Source organism: Rousettus aegyptiacus, unplaced genomic scaffold (assembly GCF_014176215.1).
Source record: "Rousettus aegyptiacus isolate mRouAeg1 unplaced genomic scaffold, mRouAeg1.p scaffold_m13_p_17, whole genome shotgun sequence".
In the NCBI taxonomy this organism is placed as follows: domain Eukaryota; kingdom Metazoa; phylum Chordata; class Mammalia; order Chiroptera; family Pteropodidae; genus Rousettus; species Rousettus aegyptiacus.
The window spans coordinates 31,979,752-32,004,383 of NW_023416292.1; the positions used below are offsets into that span (position 1 = coordinate 31,979,752).

A 24,632-nucleotide genomic window follows, 5' to 3' on the forward strand; every position below is an offset into this window, starting at 1 on the left:
TATTCCCTTGGGGGTGATTCATAGCCATGATTCATAGCTACATAGCAGATTCTTTCACGTTGACATGACATGTTTAAACGACCATGGGAAGTCTTCGTCTCATCTTTGTCTTCCCGCATAGTCTGCCAGTCTTGGTAGAGTGGATGAAGCATTGGTCTAGGAGTCGGAGAACATGGTTCCAACTGTAATTTTACTATTCTGGCCCATGGTTTCCTTATTTGCAAAATAGGGAAGTTGAATTAGCATATCCCAACTATTCATAAAAGAATGATTTCAAACATAGACTTCTCCACCTAACACTGGAATACTATAATTCTGAGAACTTTGGTTTATTCTACCGAAGACATCAATTTTTTTTTCAGTTTTTTCTTTAAAAGAAGGGCAGGGAGGGAGATTATTAACATTTGGCTGAATTACACAAGAAAATTCGTCATTCAAGTGACATACTGTCTCTACATTGGGCTACTAGAGAGTATAAATATGTTAGATTGTCAAATGGATGCAACAATCATGGACTGTGTATCTAAAACAGATTTCACCCCTTAGATCAGTCACCTATGTCTCATATCAGATGCTGTGTTTTACTAATATTTGACCCCCAATAACTGAGAGGAAAGGACGTTTTATTCTGGTGATAGCTGCTAGTCTGTTTGACAAAATGAAGCTATAGGAAGAGAAATGAAAAAGCTAAAGAAGCTTGTTTACTTGCTGTGAGGGGACCTGTTAGGCGCCTTTGCTGTTAAGGTTTCTGTTCCCATCACAAGCGATACTGAAGGTCATTAAAAGGCCAACATAGTTGCATGAGTTATTTGATATCCATAAATACATGTAAAGGGGCCAAGAGGCTGTACGAGGGATCATTTTGCAAAGCTGCTTGAGAGACATTCAGAGAATGTCCATCTCCATGACTTGAGAGCACAAAGAGAAAGAATCAACATCCAGGATCCAAGTGGGAGGGATATGCTTAGCGTGCTTTCAAAATAACTGTGCGATGAAACATGGCCCAACAGCTTAAAGAATACTGGAACTTTAGGGACATAGAAAATACAGGTAACAAATGCCCCATGCAGTGCCGAGAAGGAGCAGGGGTTCAGATTCATGGCTGGAAGTGGACCTAGAGAATTGATCATTCTTCTCTGGAGACTGGACTGATGACTTTCTTCACGCTTGCTCCAAAACAGTTTCTTTATTAACCTACCAGAGGAGGTGGGAGGCATGTTTTCATCTTAAAAGAATGAACTTAATCTCTTTTTAAAGCCAGTGTAAATACAGATTACCATGAATTTGTAAGAACCGCATAGAACGAGGCAGCACCTGCTATATTGGGGGCTAATATCAAATGTTTCTAAAGATAGAGGCAGCTACATGCCTAACAGGAGGGCGTGGTTGGAACTGAGCAGTTGCTGCTAGAGCCTCTAGATACAGGAGCCTGAAATATCCAGGTTAGGAAAAGCAATCTTCCAGAATGGCTGCTGTGGAAGTGGTGAAATTGGCACTATCGACACTTGCCGTAGGAGCTCGAGCTATTTGAATTACGTGTGCTATTGAAGTCTGAAAGAAAATTTGCTCATTTTTAAAAAGCATTTTAGTGTGAATCAGTTCTCTGCATTTACAACTGAGACCCAACATCCCTGACATGAATGGGTTGTTTTTTTTTTTTTTATCAATGAAACGAAGTGAAAAGACATCTTGAAAATTAGATCAAGAAATCTTACGTTTATGCTCATTTTGCCTATAAATTTGAGGAGTTTGACGTTTAATGTTAAAGTCCAGAATGAAACCCTACCATGGCACATGAACTGAAATTACCAAGGCCTGTGCCCCTGTCACCCCATCATTCTGTAGCTGCTGTGACATTTCCTCTCAGAGAACCACATTCGGACCCCGCTGTGAGGCATAACCATGTGCCCTAACAGTACTTTTGTTTCATTGGCTCAGTAAATCTTCCTAATTCATTTGGGACGTGTTTATTGAGTACCTACTATGTGCCTAGGCATAGTGCTGCTCTGGACATACAGCAGTGAACCAGATGGACAGTGGCCCCTTATTCATCTCTCACATCCTGTTGAGCAGATCTCTAAAACAAAATTTCTTAGCTGCTGTTTGGTGATCGTTTCAGTGGAGAAGGGCATTGTTTACTCTAAGCAAGCGACATAGCTTTCTTAGCCTTCCTGTTCCAGCTGCTGCCTTCTTGACACCGTCCAGGGTTGTCACCTCCCCAATTTTTCTCAACACTCAAGGCTACTCAAGATGCACCGGAACCTGTCTTATGCCTCACTGCCACCTGGGTCTCTTCTTTCGAAGCTGTATATCGCTTTGCAATTTCCAAGTGCTCTCACGTACCTCATCTAATCCGTAACAGCCATGTAAAGCAGAAATGGTCTTCATTTTACTGATGAAAAAAACTGAATCCGCTACACAAGGATGGATTTGGTCTAGATTTGAACCCAGTTCTCCTGATCTTAGATCCTTGCTCTTCTTGGTTCACTGGTAGTTTTCAAACCATGCTACTCGAAAGCTGTTGGAGTGTCATAACAGAGATGTTCGAGAAAGTCCGAGTGGGTGGGGCTCTGCTCTTCCTCCTTTGTTCCCCTCTTCAACAAAGTAGTTCCACTTTCATCTGGTTTTTATTTGAGGCTTCCATTCAAGATTTAGTTTGAAGATTTCATAAGCAAACATTTGAACACCATTTCACCAATCTACCCCAATCACCTCTCAAGCTGGGGGGCACTATATCACATCCTCATGTCTAGTCCAGCATCCATCTAGGCCATCATGGTCAGTGCACAACTAAGCAGTAGCGAGGCAGTATTTGTCGCACAGTGGCCCCCACTCTGGAGCCAGAATACCTGGGTTTAAATTCTTCCTCTACCACTTACTAGCTGTGAGACTTCAGACAAGTCCATGTCTTCTGCCTGAATTTCTTTGACTGTAAAATGGAGATAATAGTTTCTCAATTTTTATAGTAATAGTTCCTCGATTATAGTTCCTCAAAAGACTGCTATTGTGTAATTAAATAAATTGATATATGTTCTAAAAAAAAAAAAAACTTGGAACAGTGCCCAGTGCTGTTACTGCAGGACCCTATGGAATGCCTTCCTCTCGCTCCTAACAATGCAGCACACTGTTGAAGTCTAGATTGTTTTGTTAAAAGCAAATTTGCTGAATTTCAGTTCCATTCAAGAGACAGGAAACAAAGCTAGTTTGTCTCATGGAAAAGGATGAGTCTTATAAATTTGACTTCTTTATTTTTAGACATGCCTGGGAAATGATTACCGACAGGATGATAAAGCTGAATCCAATAAAGGTACCATAAAATTCCACAGGTTTAGTTACACACCAAACTGAAACTCATTCTTTACGTGTAAGACCTGTTATCACGGGGTGACAAAAAAGTCCCCAGTTGCTGCCAAAGAGCTGTATTCCCAAACCGGAAGTGAGAATGAACTCAGAGCTGCACACACACCCCGCCCAAGCAATGTAACAAAGGATTGAGCTGAACCTGGAAGTTTGCTAATGACAGTAGGTGTCTCTGAACCATGCGTGAATGAGGGCCGTGATGGGGAGTAGGGTGAGGGCCGCGTTGGAAAGGTGGGGACCTCCCAGCGGGTTTCACAGCAGCGAGGGACACCTGCTGTCCCAGGGTAGAAGGACGGAAGTAGCCAGGCGGCAGTGATCTCCTGGGCACAGCTCCTTTCTGTTAAGTGTCTGTTACCTCCCTGTAGAGCCTCAGGTCACAGGTATGTCTAAGGCAATGGAATATCTGAAATCTCCCCTTTAAAACGCACGCGTTTTAAAGGGGAACATACCTGTATACCTGATGAACATACCAGTATATTCGCCAACCACAGAAAGCTGTTCTCATGACCGAAATCCTTCTGTTACCATATATTTGGTCCCCTTTGCCCACTTTGTCCTCCTCCAACCCCCTTCCCCTCTGGTAACCACCATTCTGTTGCCTGTATCTATGAGTTTGTTTTGTTAGTTTGTTACTTTTTGTCTTGTATCTTATATATGAGTGAAATCATATGACTTTTGTCCCTTTCTGTCTGTATTATTTCACTCTCAAGATCCATTCATGGTGTTGCAAATAGCAACATTTCATTTTTTATGGCTGAGTAGTATTCCATTGTATACATATTTATACACTACCTCTTCTTTATCTTATCATCTGTCAGTGGGCACTTAGGTTGTTTCCATTTGTGGATGAGAAGAGGTATTGCTGGATCATATATTCGTCCTAGTCTTAATTTTTTGAGGAACCTCTACACTGTTAGGAAAATGACTCGAGAAGACAACTAGGGTACTTGCCACAAAGGGAATGGGAGAATTGGAGGGTAATATAAAAATAATTGAAGGAGAAGCAGGTTGGGGAGGAAATTTTGTGGTTCGGATATATCAATTTGTAGATATCATTGAGAAATCCAGGTGTAAATGCCACAAAAAGGAGTTGGAAAAGAATGAGATATTTATAGGTTTGGTAACATGTTCTGCTACTCTTGGTTCAAAGAAGATGATGACCAGAAAGCCAAGCAGTCAAATATTGTTTTTTCCAACAAAAGACCTTGTGCCAATTTTCAATAGGAAACAGTTAATAGTAAAAAGATCATTCAGTCTATGCCCATAATTCTGTTCCGAATTTGAAGCTCCAACCTGATGCTGTTGTCTTTAATATAAGCTGTTACAATTCATAAATTCTGCTGAGTCTTTCTACACCTAACAGTAATCATCATATATTTAGCCATAACTGAGACTCTATGTTCTTGCTGGAAAATCATGATATTTTGGCCCAAAGAGCCTTGCCATTTATAAGCAGAATGACTTTAGGCAAGACACTTCACTTCTCAGAGCCCCAGTTTTCTCATTTGGAAAGCAGAGATAAGGTACTAATTGCCTCACGGGGTTGTCATTAGGATCAGTAGATAATGTTTGCAAAGGGATTTATATACTATGAACACGTTATTCTTTATATACCAGTATATAGAGTGGGGTAATTCAGCATCCTAGATGGCAGCCGATTTTCTATAATATTCGAAGTAAATTTACTACTTAATTTGTTAAATAGATTCATCGGGTGAATTTCTGCTAATTCTGGGATATTTCTCATGAAAATGTGTGTGTGTGTGTGTGTGTGTGTGTGTGTGTGAGCTTGACAAACATACCAGCATATTCACCAGTCTCAGAAAGCTGTTCTCATGAGTGACATCCTGAGGACCTTGGCTTTCCAGAAGCCTAGAAAACTCCACTGTATTTCACTAGGGTAGAAGATGATCATCACTGGTTGCATCATACAAGAAAGCCATACTTGAAGATAATTCAATCTGCAGGAAGACTTAGGGAATATTGAGATGCAATTGCTGGTCTGCCACAGATCTCTCTCCTAAAGTCCCAGAGTAAAGACTGAAGGCTTCACCTGTTTTTCACTGTCAATTGCCTAAAGCTATAAATAGGTCTAAAGCTCATTTCTCTCCATTTAGCAGGGAAGGGTCAGATTACAGGGGCAACGCAGAAAAAAAATAAAATGAATGTCAGGGTGTTTTACAGTGTCAGTCAGTCTTCCCCAGTCCTCTCTTTCTTCCCTTCTACTGTGCCATCCTAGAATCAAGGAGCCAGCAACAATGCCTCTGTTGAAACTTTCAGGTAGGTGTGCGAAAGTGTTTGGAGAACACAACTTTTAACAGGCAACCGTTCCTTTGACTATCACGTCAGCTCTGGCGATCCTTTATTTAGGATTTATAGCTTCTTTAATAGTGCATTTCAGGAGGAGGCAAGACAAGGTTTTCAAGTTGTTTTTATTTTCAGTCGTGGGAGGGAGGCAATTTTTAAAAACTATCTCCTGTGGTCACATTTTTGATGCTCCCAGTAGAAAAATGGGTTAAGATATTTAATATCTATTCTGCTAGTCTGTGCAAACCCGCGCTGCCACACCTCTGAAAAGGATCCTATCCTATGTTGTTAGCTACAGTATTAGTTGAAAATCATGAGTATAACGGAAATATTAACCCAATTCGTTCGTGTGTTCTGATGGTCCACGATCCAGGTTTGTGTACAGAGTGATTTTAAAAATAATAAAAAGTTATAAGTTTTTTTCATTGTAAAGGTAATACATGCTTCACATGAAATAAAAAAAGAGAAATTGCACTGAAACGTGAAAGTAATAAACACTCATTTAGAGAAATGGGGAAACTGAGGAAAGTGGTAACAACAACAAAAACCCACAGTGCCATCATCCAAAGATACCACTTTTAACATGTTAGTGTGTTTCTCTTCGATCTATATTCTTTGCAAATTAAAAAAAAAAATCTTTTAAAAACACAATTGTGATTATACATGTCACTTTATATCCTGCCCTTTTTTTTTTTTTTTTTTTTTTTTGCTTAACATTAGAACATAATCATTTACCATGGTACTCCAAACTCTTCCTAAACATCATTTTAAATTGCTGTAAAGATATCCTAAGTTTCTTAACTATTCCCTTAGGTCCTTTACAGTCTTTTTTTTTTGTAAATATAAATATGATCTGGGGATAATATTTGCACCTAATTCTTTTTCTGTGTGTAAGGATTATTTCAGTAAAATAGATTCTCAGAAATCGCTGGTAGGCGTTACTCGATTGTTTACCAAATGAACCGTTTTTCTTTGCCACCTTCCAGCAACGTATAAGAGTTTCAAACCATGGTTTAAGAGTCTTTTTTAAAATCACATTTTATAAAAAGTATCTCTTTAAAATTATGGACATAAATTTAAAGAGCCATATTAGAAAGAAAAAGAAAATGAGATGTCTAATGACTATATTCCCAGGGCTTTCTAATGGCAGCGAATTGCAGATAAATGGAAAAACGAGGTGTAATTACACATTTCGCACACCCCTTTCTTGTATCGATCTACATATTTCTATTCCAAAGCGCTGATTCACAGCCACTGTGATCTCTGAAAGTCGTTCATATATTTCATCTTGTTTTATTTTACTTCATACAGCTGAAGAAAAACGTGAGTATTTTGGACCATTTTCCCTGCCATTTGCCAAAGTATCAATTTTAAAAAGATACTATTCCTTAATTCAAAAACGTGGGTATTTTTCAGCAGTGTTTATTAAATGATACCGCTGAAAGCCAAACACAGCTTAAAAATGACCATAGATATCCCGCAGCATTGCAAATGAACTCATGGATTTTCCAGACTCAAAAACAAAAACAAACGAACAAAAACCACGCTTTTTAGAAAGAGAATCTCAAGAGGCATTCACCAATATTTTGAAATAAAATGATCTTTTTTAGATTAGCTGAGGGGAATCTATTGAGTCTTGCCTTAGTAAACCCTCAACTCCAATGCAAAAAAAAAAAAAAAAGTTTTGTGACCAGATAAAATAAAAACTCATTTTAGATAAAACTATAACTTCGAATATACATTTCCCTCCATCTCAAACCGGACTTGTCCTTTAGCTGACAAACAGGTCTGCCTCTGGATTCTTTTATGAGATGAGATGGGAAGATGAAAGCCTACAACCTGTCTTTCCTACCCATTAATAAAGCACTGCTGGGAAATAAGCATGTTTCTCTGGGTCTGCCGGGTGAAGCGGCGAGCATGGTACCCCTTTTCTCAAGAGTCTTGCGCTTCCTACGTTAATAATAATAACCCCCAACTTCTGGATAGGATTGTGTAGTCTTTAAAGTCTTTCTTGGTTCATCTTTATAACAGTTCTCTGAAGTTGGCATTATTATTATTAACACTCCCTTTTACCACGATGAATACCAAGGCTCCGAGTGACTATGTGGCTTGCCCAAGGCCCCCCAGCTGTCACAGACGCTGTCTTTCTGCTTCACCAATCTGCTTGTTGTTTCTGGCCTCTTACCTATTCTCTAAATGTCGATGCCCTAACTTCAAGGCGTTTCCCCTCAGATGCTCCATTCTCTCCAACCTGATGTGCTCAAAAAAGAACTCAGCAATTATCTATGCAAGCCCGAGGGCATCATCTGTCCTTTACTCCCTGAATTCAGGTTGTCACCGAATCTTATCTACTCATCTTCGGAAATACCAGTTTCACTCTTTCCTTTCCATAATCACCACCACTCCCCGAAATATTTTTGAAAGGCAGAGCTTTTGAATTACAAGTCGGATTTCAGCTGCGGTTACATGAAATCGAAATGACTGGGAGGAAATATCTACCGTGTAATTTTTGGCCATCATGTAAACTACTTCTTGAGAGTAGAGTTTCTACTTTTAAGCTATCTGTAGTGGCTTAGGGAGATATAACCTTAGTAGAAACAATAACGTTTAAAAACATGAAGCGAATGTGTGCAGTCCCAGGTGATCGATGGAAGAGCCGGAGTCCAAGCAAGTAGGATTCGGCTCCTGGGTATCCATTTCCATACTGCCCTTCCTCAGGCCTCCAGCAGCATTGCCACAGACCCAGCATGACAAGCTAGTTGCAGCATCATCGTCGTCACCACTGTCATCATCACTGTCATCATCATAACCAACTGGCCTGTTTCCATCTGCCCCTCGTGGTGCATGAACCCTCTTCTAACTTCTGCTCGTCATTTACCCTTGAGGTGCACGTGCTTGCTCGCGATACTCAGGGAGGAATGATACAATACCTGGGGATCAGGTGGGGAGGCATTCTCGGGCCATCAGATGTATCTACTCATAGCATCCAAAGATACTTTTCAGTTTCAGGAAGTGCTTGAGTTTAATAAGAGAAATAAATGCGTAAAGTTCAGCCAGCGTCGTAGGCTTTTCTGTTATTCAGCTGTGTTTTGAAACCCGGCTGGCTGACTATTAGTGTTGGTGAAGTTATGACTCAATCACTATCTTCCCAATGTGTGCTTCGGTCTATACTACGTCTTACCATTTATGATTTCCTTAATGGCCCAAAACTAACCCCAAATACCAAATATCTGTCTGACCGAGGCTACCAAATTAAACATTCGGTTTAATCTGGTGCTTTATTTTTCTTAAAGCTTTCCCAGGGACATTATCTCACGTCATGTCACGACAGCCTTGTGAGTGAGGTTGGGTAGGCATCAGTAAATAGTCTCACGCCACAGGTAAGGAACTGAAACAGGAAGGTGAAGGAGCTGGTGAGTGCAGAACAGACTCGAACACATCACACGTGCTTAAGTTAGAACTGAAAACGTGGCATTTTGGAGACCGGCATAGACATTGATGGGAGCCGGAGTGTGTGTGGGGGGGTGTCTTTCTTGCTGCATGCAGTTTGCTTTGTCATGATGCGAAAAGAATGTTTCTGTCTTCTGTCGCTCCACATCGTTAGCTGTTTGCCGTTTTTATTATTTGCTCCCCGCCCTTTTCTGGAAATGCCAAGAGACTTTCAGAAGTATTAGAGGTTAAGACTCTTCAGATGGAAACCACTGAGTGTCTGGAAAACCGTGGAACTTGACAGAAGAAGCAGATACTTGATGGCCATCACCACCCTATCTGATGAAACTGATTTTCTTGTATTCTGAGAGTCTTGAGGTTGTTCATTGCTAAGCTCAAGGTCACTTTTCCGCCCATTTTAAGAATGGAAAAATTAAAGCCTGTAAAAGCAAAAGTGGCTTTTCAAGGGTCGTTCATTATGGAAGGCCACGTGTCCACAGAAACAGGACTTCCAGTACTAGATAGTTCATTTTTAGTGGCCCTCTCCTCCACACTGCCAGCATGTCCCCAAGTTGTCAGAATTTAGGGAGGAAAACGAGATGGTGATGTGTGAGAGAAACACAATTCCCTATCCTGTGAGGAAGAAAGGACCTAAAGTACACATTTATTTTTTTAAAAAACTACTTAGGCTGGTTCTCTTTAGGAAGAAAAACTCCAAGAACCAACAACCCTATGTACTTCTTTAAAACCATCAGAAAGAGTCAACCAGCCTAATGGGAAGAACTGTGTTGCATGGTTACTATGAAATCACCTGTCAGAAACAAGTGATAGCACGTCAAGCACTAGTCCTGCAAGAGCCCAGTCCCATCTTTAGGACTGTCCTGAAATGTGCTGTAGAAATCTGACCTGTGTTCCCAAGAACAGATTTCCAAGCTACCCCCACAAACCCACTAGAGAGAGCAGGCATCGCCCCCCCTCATGTCTCTGGGACAGCGGCGGGGAGGGCAGGGCAGCCGCGGGCCCAGGGCGATCCTTAGCGCGGTGCCTCACACAGAGCAGAAACGCCCGGTGACTTCTGGGAAAGCACTCGAAGACTAACACATGAACACCTCTTTTTTAGAAATTGACGATGCAATGCGGAGCTTCGCTGAAAAAGTGTTCGCCTCTGAAGTCAAAGATGAAGGAGGCCGTCAAGAGATTTCCCCCTTTGATGTGGATGAGATCTGTCCGATTTCTCATCTCGAGATGCAGGCACACATATTCCAGATGGAGGCTCGGTCCACCTTGGAAGGCAGGAGGTAAGTGGCGTGAGGGGGGATGCTTAGTCCAGGGGGACACGAGGAAGGGGAAATGTCAGGGCAGATGGTTCAGTCTGTCTGGATGATGGGAAGGAGAACTCGGCCAGCATTAACAATTCCGGCCCCCATTTCCGACTGTATATGCTAAGGCTAGTTAACAATTACTGAAGAAGAAAGCGGTGACCCTCCTACTCTCATCCACATCTCCCCCTGTCCACCCAGCGAGAGAACAGGAGCCACTATGCAATCGTTCCAAACCCCAAGGGGGTCATAGCTGCTGTGCACACATGCAACTTATGTGTGGTGGGTACAGAGACTGGAGCTCGAGGCCATCATCTGCAGGCCCCGTCCTCAGCCAGCCTTAGCGTCGTGGTATATGATATGGATCCCACCCTCCGGCCAGTCTGACCTCCTTCAGGCTCCAGCGACACAGCCCTCCACTTCTGCCCTCAACCCCTGCCATCCTACGCCTATGATGCGTAATTCCTGTACCCGCCCCACGGCTCGCCCAGTCCCCCTCCACCAAGTCTGCTCATTTCCCCTTATTTGAACTACTCGAGTACTCACTATCCGCCACAATTTAGTCCTCAGATCTCTATTGATCACTTACCTGAAACCCCTCCTCATAGCACCCCTCATCCTCTCAACCCCGTTCCATGGAGGAAGAGACCACTCTGCTGTCTTTCTCTTGGATTTTATGTCTTTAAGGAGAGAGCAACAATCCACCTTCTTGGGCATCCCTGTTGGACTCATCGCAAGGCTCAAGTCAAAGTAGAAACTCAACAAATACTTGATAGGAGGAAGTAATATTAAGCAACTTAAAAGTTCCAGCTATTGTGCTAGGCATTTTATATACATTAAATTTCACAGAGATCCTATAAGGAAAGTATTATTCTACCATTTTTTTTTTCTTTTCAAATGAGGAGACAGGTCACAGAATTTAAGGAGGATGCACAAAATGACACACAGAGTAACTGACATGGCCTGTGCTCGTTGCAGTACTAAACTGCCTGCTCTGCTGGGAGTACACACCTGTGAGGAACAGCGACATGCTGAACGCCCCCTAGTCTGTTCCCTTAGGCCCATTCTCCAAGGTACACCAGGAAGAAGGGAACACTGTCATGTGATAATCTCCTTCAAATGGTTGGATCCTGTTGTTTTTTTTTTTGACACCCAGCCCACATTTTAATTTTTACTTTTTGTCCTTGAAATTGTATAGTGGAATATCAATTGCATAGTGAAATATCAATGAAACTCCCAATGAAGAGCAAGATACATTCTTTTCTTTTCTTTTCTTTTCTTTTCTTTTCTTTTCTTTTCTTTTCTTTTCTTTTCTTTTCTTTTCTTTTCTTTCTTTTCTTTTCTTTTAATTTCAAACCCAGGAAAAGGCGTTTCTTCGGACGAAAGACTGTTAATTTGTCCATTCCACAAAGTGAAACATCTTCCACCAAAATGTCCCACATCGATGAATACATTTCCTCATCTCCAACGTACCAGACCGTGCCTGATTTCCAGAGAGTACAGATCACCGGGGATTATGCCTCTGGGGTGAGTCGCTCCCTTGCTCCTCCCCGCTGAGAAGTAGCTGCTGGGAAGCCACTCAGCCTGATTGTTTCAGCTTCTTACCTTCCTCCCCTTCCTTTTGAGGAAGGTGTTAGCTCACCCATTCTTTGTTATGCTTCATTCCTACATTTCAACACCAATGCGCCATGACTTATATTTCTGCCTTGCTTTCATCATCCCACCGAGTTTCTCCTCCTTTATCTCGTTTCTTGCTCGTATGGAATATGCAGTAGAACGCAGTGCATGCGTTACAGAATACGGTGGACAGACTTGGGCAAAAGAACCAAAGAAAGCGGCTGGTGGACTAGTCTCACCCAGGGCATCATGAAGCGGGAGGGGAAGTGTCCGGGACGCAGGAGTGGAGGAGGCCCTGGGGAAAAGGTGGAACCAGGGCAGACGTAGAATAGAGGGAAGGGCTGCAGGCAGCGGAAACCAGTCACAGAAGACAGAGAAAAGAAGCGGAGAGACAGGAAGAAGGAAAAAAAGGATGAGAGAGAGGTTAAAATATTCGGGTCTATTTTTTCTTTGACCAACTGTCCTCTCCAGTTTTACTGCAGATGCTTACACAGTAGAGTGTTGCTTGGAAGAGACTCTAGGATGCCACGGGAACAGTAAACTAAGGTCATAAACAACTTGACTTGCTTGTTCTATCCAGAACAGTTGGTCAGTTAATAAATCTGTGCCACATGGACTTGCAGAATCAGCATCATATCGGTGAAACTGCTGTTTCACCATCAGTCTATGCTCCAAATATAGTTTTAATGACCGGTCCTGAGACCCCTTCTCATGTAACTGACCCATTTAGGGTTAGCCCTAAGGTTTTTAAAAGTGACCGAGCAATGAAATGAACACGACTCTTGTTGATTCATTTTCTGTACAATAACATGGGTGCTCTTGCAAATGGCAGGAAGGTTTTAGATGCTAAACAACTAAAATGGAATGTTTACTAGCGACATGGAAAATAAGGTTTGGAGAACTCTGAAATTCAAAGAAGGAGAACAATTAGGAGACGAACTTGATACCTGTGTGCTTGGTAGAAATGAAAACAGAAATTAAAAGGAAGAATATGGAAGGAAGGGCACGGTTCAGAGGAGTCAGTGAGACACAGCTTGCTCTGTGCAGGCTGCAGGGCACCAGAGACGTTGAGAATGAGAATGTTGCGGTGCCTGTTGGCTGAATGTAGCCGAGATGCTGGGCAGCACCACGTGGTCCACGTGTGTACCCACATGAGTCTTCACCCTGTTAATCGAACAGAGGGGTAAAGGGGAATCAGAGCTAAATTCTCAAGACTGCTAATCCCTGACAACGATTGATTCGATTTAATCGCTCCTTATTGAACCCCTACTCTGTGCTAGGTACTGTGTGCTGAGTGCTGAGGACTAGAAGGTGAATGAGCTTCAGCTCTTGTCTTGAGGAGCTTATAGGCTGGTGGCCCATTAGGTGGCAAGAGAACAAGCAAGCCCGCAGACCCAGCACCTGTGCTGGACTCTCTTGGTCAAGGTCAGCAGGTCTTTAAAAAGAATTCAACTGATTAGGATCAATATCTGGACCTTAGACCATTGGTAACAAGCTTAGGTTGATCCCAGCAAGCCTTTGGGCTCTGATGATGAGAGTACAATGATTTCAAGTCGTGACCGCTTGGGCATACCAGGCCCAGCCAGGGGACGGGGCAGGGTGAACAGACCAGTCAAGGAAATTGCCAGCAGTTCTAAGACAATTTTAACTCTAGTCGCAGATAAAGTTTTCTTTAAAAGCATCCAAAAGAATGACTTCTCATGGGATAACGTTCTGATCCATCTAAAGCTACAGAAGGCAGAGCATGCGTGCCAGGGGCGGAGGGATATGTGTGACGCCTTACTCATCCCCAAGTAGTCCCTCACTGCCCAGCAAGTGGCTTGAATTCTCAAATTAGAGTCGTGTCTTTCAGTTGAGATACTGTCTTTAAACACCCATACTTAAAATGTGTTACCTGGAAGGAAGGAAGGAAGGAAGGAAGGAAGGAAGGAAGGAAGGAAGGAAGGAAGGAAGGGATTTTTCATGTTAGAACAGGTTCTTTTAATCATATATGCTAGACAATCACTCCCATCTAGCAAAAGACAAAACCAAACACAGGACAGTAAGGAAACACCTGTATAACAGGTAAGTTTGAGTAGAAATGGAAGCGTGAGAAAAACTTCAGGACCTGCTCCTGCGGAGGGACTCAGGGCCCTAGTCGAGGAGCAAGCAACCCCGTGGGTGAGTGAGGCCCAGCTTGGGCTGTGACACCCAGGAGAGCAGGAAGGTCCCAAAGGCAACTTCACCCACTTCTCAGGTCTTCACAGGAGTGATTCTGATACCCTGAAATTTTCTTGGCAGGTTACAGTCGAAGATTTTGAAGTGGTCTGCAAAGGTCTGTATCGGGCACTGTGTATACGGGAGAAATACATGCAGAAGTCATTTCAGAGGTTCCCTAACACCCCTTCCAAGTACTTGAGAAACATTGAGGGTGAGCCTTGGGTGGCAAATGAGAACTTCTATCCAGGTAAATAATTTTCTTCCATCATGCATGGAATATATATTTAGGTTTAACAGCTAAATATGAAATACACCCCTAGATTATAAGTCAGCCAGTCTAAAAATATCATAGTCATCTTTGGTTCCATTCTCTCTTCTGCCCACATGTCCAGTCACTTGGTTCAAGTCTGTACAATATTTCTTAAAACCTCTTCTCTCTGCACCACTCCCCACACTCTAATTTAAGCCTATTATTTCTCTTTGTCCGAATTATCGCTGTAGTGTTCTAACTGCTCTGCTAAATGCTAATCTCGCTCGCCTTCAGTTCATCCTCACTTTGGTGCCAGTTAGCAAAACACAGACCTGAGCACATCCTTCTTCTGGCAAGAGCCTTTAACAGCTACCCATTACCTACAAAGCTAAGTTCAGTCTTTAGCCTTCCATCTGGCCTCCTTAGCACATTTTATTTATTTATTTTTTGAATTGCACGCTCGACCTGATTATTTTTATGTATTTATTTTTTGAATTGCACGCTCGACCTTTTTATAAACTTATCTCCTCTCTTCCGTTCTCGTTGGAGTACTTCCGGTTCTTCATTTAGTTCGGCGTTTTCGTGCCCCTGTACGCTGCTGTTCCCCGCACCTGCGCTGCCCTTCCCTCCACTTTTTCCCAGTATCTCCAACCTCATCCTTCGAGGTGCAGCCCCAATCCTACCATTTCCTGCCTTCCTCTGACCTCTGGAAAAAAGTACATATTGTGACTTTCCATAGCCCTTTATTTATATAGCTCACTTTCTACTTTCTGCCTTGTATAAACTCAAGTACAGATATTTAAGTAATCAAATTTTAATGATTTCGCAGATTTCGATTGTGTAACTGTATCATAGTTCATTCGACTAATTCCTATTTTTAGGTATTTAGATTTTTGACTTTTAAAAATTTATTTACAACAAAGCTGTAATAAACATCTTTATGTAAACATCTGTGCAGTTGCTTTATATCTTTAGAATTATACTCTAGAGTTGGAATTTTAAGGAAGGCAAATATTTAAGATTTTTGAACTTTCAAAATCTTGTATTGTTAAAAATTTCCAGTCCTACAACTTCCTCTCTGTCATTCCTTTTAATATTAAAATCGATATTAAACATGCGTCTAGTTTGGTAACTCACGAAATTGGTTTACCTATCTTCTAAAATATTAACATTTAGGATGTTCGTCTTGCTTTTAGTTCTCCTAAATTATACTTTATCTCTCTAGCAGGTCAAGATTAAGGAAAATTGATATTTGACGTAGTAACATTGCGTTTCATGTTTTCTTATCTCCTAGTTTTGAATAGAAGAGGTGCAAAAATTTTCTTTCTATGTATTTTTTTCTCACTCCAGCTGTCTTAGTCGCCTGCAGAGACTTTCTGAGGCCTTGGGCACATGTTTGTTGAAAGCACAGGGTTTGAGCACTTTCAAGGCTGTGGCAGCACAGCATGGATGCTGTTCTTGGCTCTCTCAGGTTGAAACTGTTAGTGGCGAGAAGGGGACATTGATCCACATAACCCCTTCCTAATTCCTGGAGCAGAAATGCACAGCACCAAGGGTGAACCCATAGGTAGCCTATGGACTTTGGGTGATAATGAGACGCCAGTGTAGGTTCACCAATTGTGACAAACACACCACTCTGATGGGGGATGTGTGTAGTGAACATCCATGTGGGTGTGTGTTGAGGTGGGGGCAGGGTAGGGATATTGGGAACTCTGCGCTTGACAGTCAATTTTGCTGGGAACCTAAGACTGCTCTAAAAATTGTTTATTAAAAATAACCACTCTAAATTAAGTCTAATAGAGAAGGTTGGTTTAAATAAGGAAAATATCCAAACACTACCTTTTAACCTTACTTTTATTTTTATTTCTATATAATTATCTCATAAACTAATAAAATACTGTAAACAGGAAGACTTCGATGACCGTTAGTAAATAATGAAAATTATTTGTAAGTCGTAGTTCAATTATGTAAATAGTGCTTCTAACGAACTTGAAAATCATTCTTACACTAGGCAAAATATTATAGTTAGTTTATGCTACTAATTTAGTCACCTTTGAAAAATAATGTAAGACTAAACTTTAGCTTAGCTCCGGATAATAACAATTTATGACATACAGGATTCCAAATGAATGAGATTTTATACTATTTCATATTTGGATTATTTTTATGTGGTCATTCACCTTGTGTGCTGATGTATTATTCTGTGTTTTATTGAAAAAGTCTTTACCCCTCCTGTGAAGAAGGGAGAAGACCCCTTCCGAACAGATGACCTCCCGGAAAACCTTGGTTATCACCTCAGAATGAAGGATGGCGTCGTTTACATCTATCCCAGTGAAGCGGCAGCCAGCAAGGATGAGCCCAAGCTGCTTCCTTACCCCAATCTGGACACTTTCTTAGATGATATGAATTTTTTACTTGCTTTAATCGCCCAAGGACCTGTGTAAGTGTTTAGTGAGAGCCATGCTCCTACTTCTACTGCTGATAGTAAGAATAAGTATTTATTAAGTGCTTACTGTGTTCAAACGCTATGATAAACCCTCCATGTATCTTATTTCTTCTACTCTTCACAATCCTCCTATGAAGTGGGTATTTTTATCATTCCAGTTCTATATGCCAAAACTTTGATGAGTTAGGTAATTTTCCCAAAGTCACACAGCTGGCTGAGCCAGGATTCGAGCCCAAAGCCAGGCACTGTCTCCCCTGACTTTTAAATTCCTTCCCACATTCCCTGTCATCATTATGTCCAACTTTGATGAGAAGATTAAGCCCTTGGAGCCCAATACTTTTCTAGTGAGATTAACTATGGAGTAAAACAAATTGTTTGTTCCAATCATGGTTTCCTATAGGCGTTAAGGTTCCTGATGGTTTTGAAATTGTGTCTGTTTTCCTTAAATGTCTAGAATTTTTTAGAGTTGTGTGATTTACTTTTTCACAGTAAGACCTATGCTCACCGGCGCCTGAAGTTCCTCTCCTCCAAGTTCCAGGTTCACGAAATGCTCAACGAGATGGACGAGTTAAAGGAGCTGAAGAACAACCCCCACCGGGATTTTTATAACTGCAGGAAGGTGAGCATGTCACAAGGCTCAGAGGTCTTCGTTCCCAGGCAAAAACAGGAACCCAATTCGTATTTCTTGAGCAGGACAAGAATGATCCTGTTTTTCCGAAAAATGTAAGATTCCTGTAGGCTCACTGAAATGTAGTGAAAGCAGATAGATTATGTAAAAAAAAAAAAAAAAAAAATTAAAATGCCATCTCTATCGTTTTCCATATATAAAGGTTTACCACATTCTTGCCATAAGAAATTATAATCATCATCAACAACAAAAATATCAAAAACAAATAAAACCTTAAAAAACACTCTTCTAGGATTCGAAAGATCTTCATGCTAATGTTTTCTTCTCCTTCCCAACTGTAAGACGTTGGGGAAGTGATTTAATATTTCCGAGTTTCCATTTCCTCATTTATGAAATTGGGAAACATACCTGCTCACTCTAGCTCACAAGAGGATTGTTAATATCAAATGAGCTAATGACCGTGGAAAACTCATTAACCAGAAACACTTCTGAGATGTGTTCTGACGGTTTAAGTAATTGCAGGGAAGTAGGAATGGGAAAGACATGAGCAGAGATTAGAGACCAAATCTTGGCTCAACCTCCTGTATCACTTTGGGCAAACAGCCTATCAAAACTTCAGCTGACAAAACTGTAATTATAAAAATATCTAACTCATACATGCCATCATCGTGCCATGGCTTCGGAATTTCAATCCTTTCGCTCTTTGGGGCTGAAAGCTGTAGTAGCTGCTTCACTTCCAATTGTGTCTCAGGTAGAGAATGATTCCCAGGAATTTCATGTGGGTTAAATGTGGAAAGTAAATTGTAAATACCGATAACTAAGAGAAGCAGTCATTATTATTGCATTTAGCCTAAGCCATTACATTCTTACAAGGATGTGAAAAGGTGCTCCATGTTTGTTTGTTTGTTTGTTTGTTTGTTTTCTGGACCTTCACCATCTGTCAGGTCACAGCCCTCCTCTCCTGCCACAGTGGGATTTGCAGGCCCCAGAGCCTCTAACGGAGCCAATGTTGGTTTTTCTTTCTCTGAATGTACACACAGGTGGACACCCATATCCATGCAGCTGCTTGCATGAACCAGAAACATCTTCTGCGCTTTATTAAGAAATCGTATCAAGTCGACGCTGACAGAGTGGTCTATGGCACCAAGGAGAAAAATCTGACCCTAAAGGAACTTTTTGCTAAATTAAAAATGCATCCCTACGACCTGACTGTTGACTCTCTGGATGTTCATGCTGTAGGTTGAAAAGATAATGCCAGTTTCGCTGTAACACTCGGAACCCCACATGTCTTTCTCCTACAAACTCTCCCTTCTCAGAGCCCTCTTAATCATGCTGGCTTACTGCACCCACAGCCAACTTTGAGGTTCACTCATTTGTCAACTGTCCTGGACTCCAGTCTTGGAGCCCAACACCCTCCCATGCTACCAGACCCCTGTTCCTCATGGCCATTCTCAGCTCTCTGCATCCAGGCAGCTGTGATAATGATACCCTTTTGTTCCTGTTTCCTGATTCAGGGCCGCCAGACCTTCCAGCGTTTCGATAAGTTCAACGATAAATATAATCCTGTAGGAGCAAGTGAACTACGGGACCTCTACCTGAAGACAGACAATTACATCGATGGGGAATATTTTGCCACTATCATCAAGGTGAGAAGGAAGCAATCAGATCCATGGTAGCTGGCCTGGTTCTTGCGGAGGTGGAGGCAGAGGGGGTAGAAAAAAAGGAAGAAGACAGAAGGAAGGGAGAGAGGGAGGGAGGAAGGGAGGGAGGAAGGGAGGGAAAGAGAGAGAAAGAAAGGAAGGAAGAAGGCACTACCCTTGGGGCCAAGCACTACACAAATGAAATAAGAAATTCTAATACGTCCACTATAATGATTTTAAGACCTCTATTCCTAGGATAGAGAAGCTAAGGGAATGGATTTGGGAGTGATTAAGAACCCAGCTCTTTCAGACTTTGGAAGTTGTAAGTTCAGGAGGAGTCAGGATTGGAATTCACCCTCGTCTTCAAGACTCCTGAGCACTAGGAAGCAGGAGTGGCATGTGGAGTCGGGAGACGTGTGTTTTGGGAGGTAGAGGGCATGTGAAGAGCTGTATTTCCTTTGCAGGCGCCTTGGATATCTCATCATCTTTGGTCTGACACTTTTCACTCCCCAGACTCCATTAGGTCCTGTCATCCTTCTGTTCCCACTAGATCCCCCTCCACTCTGTTCCCTTAGAGCTTAACCTTGATCATTTTCCCGCCCACTTCCTTTCGCTTTCTCTCCCTTCTTCTCAGTACCCATCTCCCATCCCCAGATCCACCAGGTTCAGATCCCTGATTTACTCGTGGGAGTTCCTGACTTTGGACTCCTCTCTTCACTTTGCAGGAGGTGGGGACAGACCTGGTGGAGGCCAAGTACCAGCACGCTGAGCCCCGCCTGTCCATCTACGGCCGCAGTCCTGATGAGTGGAGAAAACTCTCCACCTGGTTCGTCCGCAACCGCATCCACTGCCCCAACATGACGTGGATGATCCAGATCCCCAGGATCTAGTATGTCCCTGCCCGTCGGGAACCTGCCCTTGTCCCACCCGCCTCACCTCCTCCCCGCCAGCAAGGAATGCGCAGCACATCTAGACATAAATAAGCTTTGTCGAAAAGGACGCAGTCCTGGGTCCTGGGTTTTGCTCACTCTGGTTTCAGCACTCTTGACCATAGACAGAGGCGTTCTAACCAGAAGGGTTTTTATTTGTTTTGTTTTTTTTTTTAATATAGGATTTCACAAAGATCACAAAAAGACATATTTGGAAATGATGAAAACTTAGCTAGGATAAGACCTATGCACATCTTATCATACATTTTCTTTCTCCCGCTCTTCCTCGCTCTGTCAAGTTCATGCTTGTCCATTTTCATCTGTCCTGGGATGTAGCTCTCTTGTATCAGAACTTCCGCCAAATGTCTCGACTGCAAGTGCTCAAGTTCTCCACAATCAATGAGTGTTTATCAATGGTATCGCTACCTGCTGATTAATTACTCATCACTCTCAGGGATATTCAGTGTCATTGATCTCTTATATAAGTGTTTATGTATTTTCTGGCCATCCACCTCCATGTCCTGTGTGCCCTGTGGTGGTGCAAGACTTTTATCCCATCTCTCCAGTCAAAAATGTAACTTTTTGATGGGGGTGGTACTTCCTGTCTGATATCATTAAGGCAGAGAGGCAGTAGGTATGGTGGTTTGAAGCGTGGACGTGGGCCAGACTGGCTGTGCTTGAATCCTGGCTCAGTCAGTCCCTTACTAGCAGTGTGACCTTTGGTAAGTTATATGACCTCTCTGTGTCTTTGTTTCATCATCTTTAAAATGGAGTAATAATGGTACCTAACTTACTGAGTTGTTATGAGAATTAAGTTAGTTAATGTTAATGTAACATTAACATTAGTGGACCCAGGATGGACACACTAGGTCTTTTCCTGAACATGGCATTTGGTCCTCTGGTTCCCTCATACTGGGACCTTTTGGTCCTAAAAAAATCTTCCTGTCCTCTGAAATTCTCTCGTTATTGCCTCTAGTGATGTGTTCCGATCTAAGAATTTCCTTCCGCACTTTGGAAAGATGCTGGAGAATATTTTCTTGCCAATATTTGAGGCCACCATCAACCCCCAGGCTCACCCAGACCTCAGCATCTTCCTCAAGCGTGTAAGCATGACCTCGGTGGCCTTCGTCTTACTGCATGTGAACCACCCCTCTCACCTGGCCATGATTAATCCTTGGTGCTTATCTCTGATGCTTGGTCCTTACATTTGGGAGCTGAAACTTGGTCTGAAGACTGGGACCCTGCAGTCAGATTGAACCCATTGTATGGCTCGCTTCTCCTGACAGATTTCCGGCTTCGACAGTGTGGATGATGAGTCCAAACACAGTGGGCACATGTTCTCCTCCAAGAGCCCCAAGCCCCATGAGTGGACAATGGAAAGTAATCCATCTTACACTTACTATGCCTACTACATGTATGCAAACATCATGGTGCTCAACAGCCTGAGAAAGTAAGTAGATGAGAATGGGAGCCAGGACAGTCTGTTTGACACATCTCTGTCCTCATACACGGGCACTCTAGGTGGCGAGGTCCTGCTTCATTGCCGGGATGCTTCCCATTAGCCCAAATCAGAAATTTCCTTCCCTTGACGCACAGTGCAATTTATTGTAAAACTCCACATATTTTACCATTCCTGAGGAATAGCATGATGAGATTTTCTGGAAACAGTCCCCGCCTAAAATGTGAGTAGGTGAAATGACGATGTGATGATACAGGTGAATTTCCTGTTGAAACCAAAGATGTTTCTATTCAGGTAATCGAATCTTGACTTTCCTCTGTACCCTCATGCCTCTTTTTCAAAAGCGTGCATTTAGGAAGAATTAAGATTATGTGGAATTGACAGTTTTGCTGACTCCTTTGGATGCCACATATTAACACCCTTCCTTCCGGACAGTTAGTTTTTCTACCGAATTTTCTTGTGAATCACTCCATTCCCAGAACTGTTGCCAGGTCCTAGTCCGTTACCTGCGACTCCTATAGCAGGTCCATTTCCCTAGGGAACGAGGCATGAATACGTTTCTGTTCCGACCTCACTGTGGGGAAGCTGGAGCGCTCACCCATCTCTTGACGGCATTCATGACCGCGGATAATATTTCTCATGGCCTGAATTTAAAAAAGGTGAGTTGAAGTCTCTCCTCTCAATATTAACTTTTTTTTTAAATTGAAGCAAGGGAATATTTTTTTCTCCTCCTTATCATTCTGTCGCAAGTCATTATCGACACTACCATCAAGTTAAAGCAGAATTAAAAAAAAGATTCTCGAGATAATTTAGTGCAGTTCATTTTACAGGGTCTGGGAAAAAGAAGGGAACTTGTTCAAGTTGCCTAGCTAGTTGGTGGCAGTGATGAGTTAATGTAAACCACCTGATTTCCATTTTAGAATTCTGACAAAGGATAATTACAGATAGGCGTGGCTTACTTTAAGCGAGTTTTTGCCAGATTTCTTGTTACAGCATGTTCTAAAATGCCTCTTGTAAGAGTCAGAACATTCTTATAGAGAAAAAGAAATGTTTCTAGGTGAAGTGTTTTGCTAGAGACAGACCATCTAATTTAGGTAGTTAAAACTCAAAAAATTTGGTTGGACTCCATGCTTCTGAAAATTGGTGATCCCAAATGATTTTATTCTATTGAGTGTTTATATTTAAAAAAAAAAACTCTTATTCTTTACTAGGAGATTTAAGGAACAGGTGATAATTTTGTGGAAAGCTAAAACTTGAGGTAGACCATGGGGTTTGGACGTTTCTAGTTTCTAGCCCTTTTCAACACCCTTGAATGATGTTTTTCACTTTTCCTTTTCAGAGCCCTGTGTTGCAGTACTTGTTTTTCTTAGCCCAGATTCCCATCGCTATGTCGCCTTTAAGCAACAACAGCTTATTTCTAGAATATGCCAAAAATCCTTTTCTAGATTTCCTCCAGAAAGGGCTAATGATCTCCCTGTCGACAGACGACCCAATGCAGTTCCATTTCACCAAGGTACACGAGCGGAATCTTAAGCGCTACGAGTATATTTTGTTGGTCTGTGGTTTCCCACCTAGAATTTTAGAGTTAAACCAAGCTATTTAACTGTTCTTTTTTGTGCAACATGCATGTTCTTTTAATGTATTCCTTTGCCTTTCTTCTTTCTTTTTGCCTCATTTAAATACATAACCGAAGGAACCCCTAATGGAAGAATACGCCATTGCTGCACAAGTCTTCAAGCTGAGTACCTGTGACATGTGTGAAGTGGCAAGGAACAGTGTTCTGCAATGTGGAATTTCTCATGAGGTAGACCTGTCCTTGGCTGGTTGCCCTTCTCAATTTAGGATCTGGGGAAACATGTAGAAAAATTATCCCACAAATCACAAGCAGTTACTACGAACAGGGGCTAGAAAGAGTTATTCTATCTCCCTTTTGGGCCAGGGAAATAATGCACCTGACGTCTCAGCAGACCATGCACATCGAGGCACTTTTAATAGCTTATTTTCTTCTTTTTGCCAGTGGCTAACATAAGGAAGGAACCTTTGCGGAGGATGTAATCATTGTCTGTATTAGGGTAAAAAGGGACAAAAATAATTCTGCTTCTATTTCTTTTATAGGAGAAAGCAAGGTTTCTGGGCAACAATTACCTTGAGGAAGGCCCTTCTGGAAACGATATCCGGAGGACAAATGTAGCCCAAATCCGCATGGCCTATCGCTATGAAACCTGGTGTTACGAACTTAATTTAATTGCCGAATGCCTTAAATCGGAATAAAATAAATAAACCAAATAATAATATGGGTGAGATTTTCACCGTAGCATGTGAATAACAATAGTTATCAGTCACTGAATCTCTACTGTGAGCCAAGATATTGGTCCACTAATATTATTTCATTTAATACTTTTTATAACTTTATAAAGCAGATATTGTTATCTCCATTTGGGGGAAGATGAGTGGACTGAGGTTATTAAAGTTAATAACCTGCACAAAGATACACCTCACGAGCGGTATAGTAGTGGGGACCTAGGTTTGTCTGACTCCAAAGTCTCCATGCTTTTCAGGCGAAACAGTGATTAAGGTGGGGCAGAAATACAAGCGATGACTTGTTATGGGGAGAATGTAGGCTTCTGGTTTATAGAATGAAACTTCCTTAAGGCACTTAGACCTTTGAAAAGTCTTTTCGACAAGATACAACGGAAGAGTGGCTTTCTTAGACAAAAACAGTTTTACCCCAATATAGAAAATTTGTACTTAGGAGTTATTATACTTTGGGAGAATTTACCTTATAAAAGGATTCTTAGCTTTAAGGATTTAATCGACAATAAAGTTAAAGTCAGCTGTAGTGTTCCTTTCGAATGAATTCACTTATCAAAATAAGATACACATATAACTTTCTGGAAACATGACTGTCATTCGAGGTCAGGTGACCAAGTCCTACTAGTCAGACTATACTTCTACACATACAACTGTGTTGCCATCTAGTGGTTGGGCTGATACTTCATTCAAATTATTCAATTAATTTCTGATCAAATATATCTAAAGTATCAGATAC

General features: G+C 41.8%; 1 protein-coding gene across 2 annotated transcripts; it reads left to right on the forward strand.

Annotated features, from left to right (window-relative positions):
- Positions 1–5,473: 5,473 nt before the first annotated feature.
- Positions 5,474–23,869, forward strand: AMPD1 (adenosine monophosphate deaminase 1). 2 transcript variants are annotated; one of them, XM_016124301.2, is made up of 16 exons: positions 5,543–5,640; positions 6,979–6,990; positions 10,217–10,394; positions 11,777–11,942; positions 14,313–14,478; positions 16,702–16,921; positions 17,417–17,546; positions 18,596–18,790; positions 19,070–19,201; positions 19,921–20,084; positions 21,101–21,227; positions 21,411–21,574; positions 22,122–22,242; positions 22,923–23,096; positions 23,277–23,387; positions 23,699–23,869. In XM_016124301.2, exons 1-16 carry the CDS (start codon positions 5,619–5,621, stop codon positions 23,852–23,854), a joined length of 2,238 nt encoding a protein of 745 aa, XP_015979787.2. In that variant the 5' UTR covers positions 5,543–5,618; the 3' UTR covers positions 23,855–23,869. The 2 variants fall into 2 exon arrangements, with proteins under 2 accessions (XP_015979788.1, XP_015979787.2); XM_016124302.2 differs by lacking the exon at positions 6,979–6,990 and having other exon boundaries at positions 5,474–5,640.
- Positions 23,870–24,632: the final 763 nt, after the last annotated feature.